General features: G+C 39.6%; 1 protein-coding gene across 1 annotated transcript; it reads left to right on the top strand.

The window, feature by feature from the left end:
* Positions 1-764: 764 nt before the first annotated feature.
* On the top strand, positions 765-9,736 carry LOC149066940 (uncharacterized). Its single transcript, XM_089253114.1, has 3 exons — positions 765-1,630; positions 1,727-3,068; positions 9,692-9,736. Exons 1-3 carry the CDS (start codon positions 765-767, stop codon positions 9,734-9,736), a joined length of 2,253 nt encoding a protein of 750 aa, XP_089109240.1.
* The last annotated feature ends 233 nt before the right edge of the window (positions 9,737-9,969 follow it).

Here is a 9,969-nt window from a genome sequence, read left to right as displayed (position 1 = left end):
ACCACTTCGCACTTTGATGGCTGGAACCACACCAGATTCCAAGCACTTTCTGCAAAACATCAGAAAGTACAACTCCTGCTTCCAAATGACCTCTTTTGGAGCAACAAAAGAAATTGGCGAGCCTGGATTCATGCCTACATTCAAAGTACAGGGACAAATTTACCATCTTTCAGGGTCACTGCTCCCAGGAACGAATGAAGAGCCGAAATTTTTGCAGATTTTCTTCATGGGAGACCAACATGCAGAAGCTCGACAACGATGCTCCAATATTCCAACCACCAAACAGCATATCGTCCGGGCGCTACAACAAGTCCTCCACGAACACAATTCCTACGTGAATTTGTTCAAGACTGCTCTGGAGCGTATGCCAAGAGATGATTACCAAATAATTATCAGAGCAGATGACTCCAGTAGGCGCCCATCCACGGACATTCAATGCACCAACAATTGATGAGGTGGCGATTGTTATTGTGGGGAATGAATTTGAAAGCCGCGATATTGTTCTACAGAAAAGAAATAACAGGCTACAGAGAGTAACGGAGACTCATAGATCGTACGATGCTCTCCAATACCCGATCATCTTTTGGCAAGGCAATGATGGTTATAACTTTGGAATTACTCAGATCAATCCAACTACAGGCGACACGCTACCGGGAAAGAAGGTATCTGCCATGGACTTTTATGCATTCAGATTGATGAGAAGGGTAGGAGATGAAAATCATTTATTAAAATCCCGGCAGCTCCTCCATCAGTTTGTAGTAGATATGTACGCCAAAATCGAAAGTGAACGGCTACTCTACATCCGAACAAACCAAGAGAAACTGAGAGTAGATGACTACATTCATCTTAGAGATGCTATGGCCAATGACGCGAATCCAAATGAATTGGGGAGAATGGTGATTTTGCCAGCAACCTTTACTGGCGGTCCAAGACACATGCATGAGTACACCCAGGATGCAATGACTTACGTCAGGAGTTATGGTCGCCCTGACCTGTTCATCACCTTCACATGCAATCCACTTTGGTCTGAAATACAAGAGGCTCTTCTGCCTGCTCAGAAAGCTACAGATCGACATGACCTGATTGCCAGAGTGTTCAAGAGAAAATTAACAAAACTGATGAACGTCGTGAAGAAGTGCCATATTTTCGGAGAAACGAGATGCTGGATGTATTCAATCGAATGGCAAAAAAGAGGTCTCCCACATGCCCACATCCTCATCTGGCTGCGAGAAAAAATTCGACCAACTGATATCGACAACGTCATCTCTGCCGAATTGCCTAATCCAGATCAAGATCCATTGTTGTTTCAGATCATCACCAAAAATATGATTCACGGACCCTGTGGAGCGCTAAACACGAACGCTCCTTGCATGATGAATGGTCAATGCTCCAAGAAATATCCACGCACAATGCTACAAGAAACACAGACTGGCCAAGATGGCTATCCTCTGTACAGGAGACGAAAGCCCGAAGATGGCGGATTCACCACAACATTGAAAATACGCCATGTAGACGTTAACGTTGACAATAGGTGGGTAGTTCCATATTCCCCAATATTGTCAAAAATGTTCCAGGCGCACATTAATGTAGAGTCTTGCCAGTCTGTAAAAGCCATCAAGTATATTTGCAAGTATGTTAACAAAGGAAGTGACCAAGCAATTTTTGGATTGGGCCAACAAACGAACGATGAGATTTCAACATTTTAATTGGGAAGATACATTTGCAGCAACGAAGCAATTTGGCGAATCCTCAGCTTCCAAATTCACGAACGCTACCCATCGGTTCAACATCTGAGTGTTCACCTTGAAAATGGCCAGAGGGTGTATTACAATCCAGAAAACCTCCAAGCAAACAACTTGCAACAGCCACCAAAGACAACACTGACCGAATTCTTTGAATTATGTAAGACCGACGTATTTGCCAGAACACTTTTCTACTGTGATCTTCCCCGGTTCTACACATGGAATACATCAAGCAAAAAATGGCAGCGACGCAAACAAGGAACTGATGTTGCAGGACATCCTGGGGTTAAATCATCAGAAACACTTGGCCGCATTTATATTGTTCATCCGTCAAGTGGCGAATGCTTCTTTCTGCGTATGTTGCTTCACATCATCAAAGGACCAACAACATTCGATGATTTGAAAACATTTAATGGTCAAGTTTGTGCAACCATGCAAGAAGCATGCCAAAAACGAGGATTGCTGGAAAACGATGACCACTGGGATTTGGCAATGACTGAAGCTAAAATCACTCAATCTGCCATTCGTCTAAGACATCTTTTTGGCATTCTTTTATCTACCCAATCTGTGTCAAATCCACTTCAATTGTGGGAAAAATACAAAGATGATTTCAGTGAAGACATTCTTATGAGAATCAGACGGGAAAATCCAAATTTAGAAATTGAATTTTCACCAGACATGTACAATCAAGCTCTCATCCATTTAGAAGACCTTTGTTTGTCAATGGCTGGAAAAGACCTCAGACAGTGCTCTTTGCTTCTTTCACCGCAACGAACTAACACCAACAATCTCACTCATGAAATTATGCGGGAGAGAAATTACAATGTTAATGAATTACAGTCATATATTGCAGCGAAAGAACCACTTTTAACTTTCGACCAAAGACAAGCCTACAATCAAATTCAGCAAACGATTAACGATGGAAATGGCGGCATCTATTTCCTCGATGCTCCCGGTGGCACTGGCAAAACGTTCCTTATCAATTTACTTTTGGCAAAGATGAGACAACAAAAGAAAATTGCAGTAGCAGTGGCCTCTTCTGGCATAGCCGCAACACTACTAAATGGAGGTCGGACGGCACATACCGCCTTCAAATTACCGCTGGACTTGAACCATAACGAATCTCCAGTTTGCAACATTTCCAAGGGAACAGGCCCAGCAAAAGTGTTGCAAGAGTGCAGCCTCATAGTTTGGGATGAGTGTACAATGTCTCACAAACGGGCCCTGCAATCTGTCAACATGTCACTTAAAGATCTGCGAGGAAATCAGCGGGTCATGGGAAAAGTGGTTGTTTTGTTGGCTGGAGATTTTCGTCAGACTCTGCCTGTAGTTCCGCGTTCAACGCCAGCTGATGAATTTAATGCTTGCCTCAAATCATCAACACTCTGGCACGAAGTTAAAAAATTATCATTATCCACCAACATGCGAGTTCAACTGCAAAATGACTCAGCACTGCAATCATTTTCACATCAGTTGATCAAACTTGGCAATGGAAGAATTCCCGTAGACCCAAGCACCGGACTGATTACGTTCCCAAATGGATTTTGCCAGTTGTTAAATTCAGTTCAAGAACTTGCAGACAAAGTTTTCCCAAATATTGAACAAAATCACCGAAACCATGAGTGGCTTTGTGAGAGAGCAATTCTGGCACCGAAAAATGACATTGTGAACAAAATCAACGAAAAAATCCTAAAAATTATTCCAGGAGACTCCAAATCTTATAAATCGGTTGACACTGTCACAGACACAACGCAGACAGTTCTGTATCCTGCAGAATTTCTGAACTCTTTGGATATTCCGGGTGTGCCACCACACAACTTGACCCTCAAAGTCGGAGCACCTGTAATGCTTTTAAGAAATTTGGAGACACCGAGACTCTGCAATGGTACCAGACTCTGCGTGAAGAAATTGCACAATTACATCATCGAAGCAACAATTTTAACTGGTTGTGCCAAAGGAGAAGACGTCTTCATTCCACGTATCCCAATTGTCACTGAAGAAATTCCATTCACTTTCAAGCGATTGCAGTTCCCGGTTCGTTTAGCTTTTGCCATGACAATCAACAAAGCGCAAGGCCAGTCGTTAGCAGTGGCAGGTATCAACCTACTTGAGCCCTGTTTTTCACACGGACAGCTTTACGTCGCCTGTTCGCGTGTTGGTAATCCCAAAAATTTGTACATCTTCACACCAGATGGACAAACAAAAAATATTGTGTATCCACAAGCGATTGCTTGAAGTCTTTAATTAAAATATTTAAAAATAAAAGTAATTTTTTCTTACTTGATGCAGAAATTTTTTGATTAAAAGAAATAATTAATAAGCTATACATATATATAAATTTTTTACGGGGCGGGCAACGTCGCCGGGTATCAGCTAGTATATATATAAGATGAAAAAAATAGTATAAAAGATAGCAGAAGCAAAGCCTTGTACAACAATTACACATCACCATATAAAAAATATAATATATACAATAATAATAATAATAATATATACAAAAAATGAATGAAATGAAATAAATATAAATCGAGCGTGCCGTTTATTATATATAATATTTATTAAGCTTTAGGACGGACCAAATGAGTCCCTAAGAGCTGCATAGTGTATGTTTTGTTTTTTGTTCTGTTGTCTTTATTATTTTGTATATCTGTGTCCATGTATTTATGTGTGCTGTTTTAAAAAAAAAAAAAAAAAAAAAAACATAATACTTCAGTACATAGAACGTTATACAAACAATCGATATACATTTATATATCAAAAATTGGACACGGGATAACCACAAAAACCCACTATATACAACTACACTCATGTCCATAAATTAAGGATAATGCCAGCTCCGGCAAAAAAAGGTTCAGAAACAAAACAAACGTTACTTATTCATAAAGCCCATTTATTAAACAAAAGATAAAGAACAAAAACGATGGTGTATGTATGATACCATTCATAAAAACTACGATTTTTGCTCCCTGGAGCAATTGTAAAAGAAATATCTCCTTTATAAAAACTTACTATTACATGGTTGGTATGATGGTTAATATGTTGTATGTCTCCCATACGATGCAATACAGTCCGTACAACGCCTAGGCATGCTGACTATCAAATTATCGATCTGATCTTGGGGAAGATCACTCCACTCAGCAAGCAATGCTCTCCGAAGTTCCGGTACACATGTAGGAGGTGGTTGACGGGCTGCAACTCGCCGGCCAAGCATGTCCCACACATGCTCTATCAGATTCAAGTCAGGTGGGAATGCTGGCCATTCCATACGGTTATATCCTCAGATTCAAAGCATTCGTTTACGATGTTTGCTCGGTGAGGACGGGTGTTGTCATCCATAAACACAAATTCTGCGCCCATGGCAATCCTAAACAAACATGTTTTTTCTCCAATAGGGTTGTTAATAAATGGAATAGCTTACCCCCGGAGGTAGTAAATTGTAACACAATTGACACGTTTAAAAAGAAATACGATAAACATGTTGGGGTAAATCGAGAAGCTAACCATTCTTAGAATAAGACAACCATAAGTATTCTTTATGGGCATTGTATAATATTTTATCATGTGTATATATTGTTTGTTAATTTGTGTTAATTGCATTTTTAATTGGGTTGCTGTATTTTTTAAACATATCACAACCATATTTTTATGGGCATCTTTTTATCAGCCACCTCGTTGGGCATTTTGCCTGTTGTGGCGTTGTATTTGTATTTGTATGTTGTTCCAGAATGATGTCCCGATAAATTTGGGCTTTCATGGTTCCGGTTTGAACATGCAGATCTGTTTTGGAACCCAATATAATTCCACCCCAAACGAGCAATGCTGCACCATCGTAACGGTGTCGTTCAATGATGTTGTCTTGGTGGTAACGGGTACCATGAAAGTCCGACGTGAATCAGACTGCAAGCTAAACCTGGACTCGTCGGAAAACATCACACAAGCCCACTGTGACGATGTCCACATTGCATGTTCTCCACTCCAGGCTAATCGCTGCCGACAGTGACTTGCCGTGAGCGGAACACATCTGACAGGCCTGCGAGCATATAGACCAATATCTCCAAAACGTCTGTACACGGTTTGCCTTGAAACTGTGGTACCCGTGGCTGCAGATAGCTGACGAGACAGGTCGGATGCTGTGCTCCGTCTGCTTCTTTTGGCAGTTACTGCCAAATACCGGTCTTCATTCGGCGTTGCAACTCGGGGGCGACCTGTACTGTAACGTCTACTGACATTTCCGTTATCTTGGAATCGTTGCCAAAGCCTAGAGATGACACTTTGGGCAATTCCAAGTTCCTCGGATACTTCCATCTGAGTACGCCCACATTCCAGGCGGCCGATAATTCTACCACGTAAAAAATCATCCACATGCGTCCTCTGTGTCATAACTATTCGCTTATGGCACTGAGCGGCTTACAGAACTCTTGTTAACAATTTCACTTCTTTGCCACCATTCCTTATATACCCCCCCTCTTACACTCTCGTCATTGTGACGTACTATCGGCATCATCTGGTGGCTTCCTGAAATTTGCATATCATTCTTGCAGATGTGTGTGATAATTCTACAGGTGAAATTTTTACTTTAGATTTCGATTTCCGTGTGATTCTGAATTATCCTTAATTTATGGACATGAGTGTATTATACATCGTTATGCAGCATTATACGAATGATCGTGGCCTTGTTCTCCTAGATTTTTATTTTATGAAGCTAAGCTATATTTATTTTCCACGAACTTCATCGATTTCTGCAGCCCATTTGCTGTGTTTTTGTTGTGGCTCCGCCAGTGCTGCAGGTTTGCTTCATTTTTTATGTGGAATTAGAATTTTTCTAGCAAACTTGCACAATCTGCAGCATTGGAAGTCACAGAACGAAGTTGGGAACCACAGAAGACAGCTTCAGCAGACCTCCACTGTTGGCGCCGCGGTTGGATAGGAGCCCTGCTGCTAGTCCATTACTATAACAAGGTTGAGAGACGCACGATGATGAAAGCTGGGGAGTGCGGCATGATGATGATGATGTGTATTTTTATTTCTACTGTAAGCGTATAGTATTCGTGGTGCTTTGAAGTACCAGGTTAAGTAATTTTCACTGTGTACTAAATTTTTGATTTGAAAAAAAAAGAAAGTTTTTTTAGGCTTAATTAGCACTAAAATGACGTACCAGAAGATTTACATGGTAATTATTTCATTTTTTCATGATGCAGTTGATAAAGTGTTGAAGATATACTTTGGTCATATATACAATGAAGTGTTTCTGATTTATATAAAGAAATGATGCTTTTTCAGCCACCTCTCGATATTCGGGTCAGTTGATTACAATTTCCTCTAGGACTTAATGAGTTGGTTCAAGTTGGTTTGGAATCAACTTCGAACTGTAAACCACGTTCGTGTAATTATGCTTAGTGTAAATTTGCGAAAAACAACAACAATGTGTGATGAGACTTCTGAACTTACAAGCCAGTTGCCATCTTCAAGGGGACACATGGCGTTCAAATAAAAATTTCTTATTACTCTATATTTATTGCTAAATATACTTTAATGACATTTCAGTGATAATATAATGTCGATTTCAGATCTCTTAGGGGGAAAAAATCACCAAAGAAGACCGTAAAAGACAAAAAAATTACCATAAAGTTACTGTTCCAGTTTGGCCCCTCTTGGTGGCTAAATAAGGCGCCAGGCTTGTTGACACACACATTTTTTTGCGGAGGTTTTTAACAGCTGGCTGATGCGAAGATATATTTAGGAGAGAGAAAATTCAAGTGGCTTTGCAGGGATCACCGTCCTTTCACACCGTCCTTCAGTTTCACCCGGAAAGTGAAAGAACGTAGGTTCGATATCCCACAAGGGCAGTTGAATTTTCTCTCTTTCCTAAATATGTCTTCGCATCAGCCAGCTGTTAAAAACCTTCGTATGGATAGCGAGAGTGATATCATCCTCGGACATATTTTTTAGTGTTTCAATAAGCTTGTCTCCTTATTTAGACACCAAGAGGCGCCAAAAGCATCATTTTATTTTTATTTTTCTCTGTAGGCATCTCTTGGTGTCTAAATAAGGCACCTATCTTGTTGAAACACATATTTTTGTTAAACTGAGAGACCTGAAATTGTTGTTATATTGATGCTGGAATGTCATTAAAGCATTTTCAGCAAGAGGTATACAGTAATAACAAATTTTCATTTGAACGGTCATGGGTCCACTTAAAATGAAAATGATTATATCGAATGCAACACATTTTTTCTTGCAAGCTTTATAAAGCGCAAAGCTGACAGTTATTTGTTATGTGATTTAGAGCAAACGCGTAAGCTCAGCCATCGATTACCCGTCAGCTGGCCCAAGTATAAACGAACGCCTTGCTGAAGACTACACTATTTCTAGAAAGGTCACTCATTATGGAAAAGTGTCCCTTAAACGACCGACAGCTTACTCTGATGACCTGTAGATCGTTCACAAAAAATTTTTGAACTAGCTGATTGGACGTCAGCTACTGTAACAGTGTTTCAATGTATGTTAGATAATCACCTAATAAATGAATGTGTAAAGAAGTTTCATTCGCTATATTACCGTCTCTAATTAGAGCGTGTCCCGAAATTCCTGGATGTTATGCATATGTCGATGTACTCCCCGTAAATCTCGTCAAGCACCGTAAAATTATGGGAAAATGACTTGACTAGCTTGGCTACGGGAAGTGCGGGAAGGGTTTCAAAAAGGGGGAGGGTGTCAGTATCATATAGATCGAACTCAAAGAAGTGTTTGGAGAAAAAATTATGTTTATTGTTCAGTTTTCAGTGTAATTCTACTTTACACTTTTTGAGTAATACTAGGTCCGAACTCACACACACACACATGTCCAGTCTGTTCCAAGAGTCATTCGCAAATAATTGTTTTCAGTGTTTACATCCACTCTCTGCTGCAATAAAGCACCAGCGGCATAAACCGGACACACCAGCCTTGACTAATGTTCCTTGGCAAATATTTGCTTCCAGATCACACATGTTGTGACTGGTTTCGTTCTTCGGCCATTGTGTGACCAGACGGATTGGGAGAAAAATTCGTTAATTTTCATTTTCACATCAGGCAATGGCTATTTACAGGCGAAAAACGCCACATTCCAAATGTTAAATAAGAACTATTTTACATAATTTTCGTAACAATATGTATATTCTTGGACTTTCTTTTTCTGTAATAAATTTTTTAAATGCATAGTACAGGACGTAACAAGCATTTACATCATGTGTACATTTATGTATTAAGTACATTACATTCATGTCTAAAGCACTGACCTGTACCAAGAAGTTACAAAATATGAATAGGAGCGTTTTTTGGTAATAAGATGGTGGTTTTCATGGTAAGGGGAAGGGTGTGTGTAGGATGTGAGCATTTATAGAACTCCGGCCTATCCGGCTGACCCTTCCAAAATATTAGGCCAGATAATCCGATTTTATTGTACTGGTTTGGAAACACCCTGCATATGAGACTCCAAACATAATTTATGATTGATATCTAAAGAAATGAATCGGAAATTCGGTTAAGAGTCTGGGTGTCTGGTGTCTGTAGCGTTACGCAAATCGGATATCCTAAGAGAAAGAGTCAATCCAATTATCTCAAGAAAACTTTACCGACCATAAAAATTGAAGGTCGTTTTTATGTATATACCGTATATACACATTGAGATTCTTTTTCTACTTTTTCATCGGATTATTCTTGTTTTTCACTGTCTCGTCTGTGTTTTTCGCCATCTTTAGCTGATTAGTTTCGTTTCCGGAGCTAATCATCTGTTTTCTTTACGAACTGGAAACTGTCTTAATTTTTTTTATTCTGTTTTTTCCATCTAAATTCGTTTTTTTTTACGGATATTATTCTGAATTGGAGTCTGTCTAGACAGAATATTATCAATACTTGATCTGTTTCCCGTTTGTGTTATAACTGTGAATGTTTATTGTTTTACCACATAGATTAGTTTAGAGGTAGTTTTAGAATTTCCTGCTCTTGGATTGTAAGATATTTAATTGAGAGGATTGAAATGCATTGCTTTGTTTTCATAAGCAAATGGACAGAAGTCCAACGGTTAAAGTACTGATCTTTGCATTGTACCGGTGAGGGCATAAAGGCGGCTACACACTACACTCTGGCGTGGGACGTCAAAGTAGTGCGCAGCCGCCTTATGTCCCATTTCAGAAATAGATGATAATGTGTAGTCTATTGATATTGTCTTTCAGATATTATATAAGCC

Source organism: Pholcus phalangioides, unplaced genomic scaffold, assembly GCF_987345545.1.
Source record: "Pholcus phalangioides strain wild (caught in Gottingen) unplaced genomic scaffold, Ppha-v1.0 ptg000032l_1, whole genome shotgun sequence".
Classification (NCBI taxonomy): domain Eukaryota; kingdom Metazoa; phylum Arthropoda; class Arachnida; order Araneae; family Pholcidae; genus Pholcus; species Pholcus phalangioides.
Note: the sequence above shows the minus strand (reverse complement) of the source record. Positions and strands in the feature narration are given on the sequence as shown.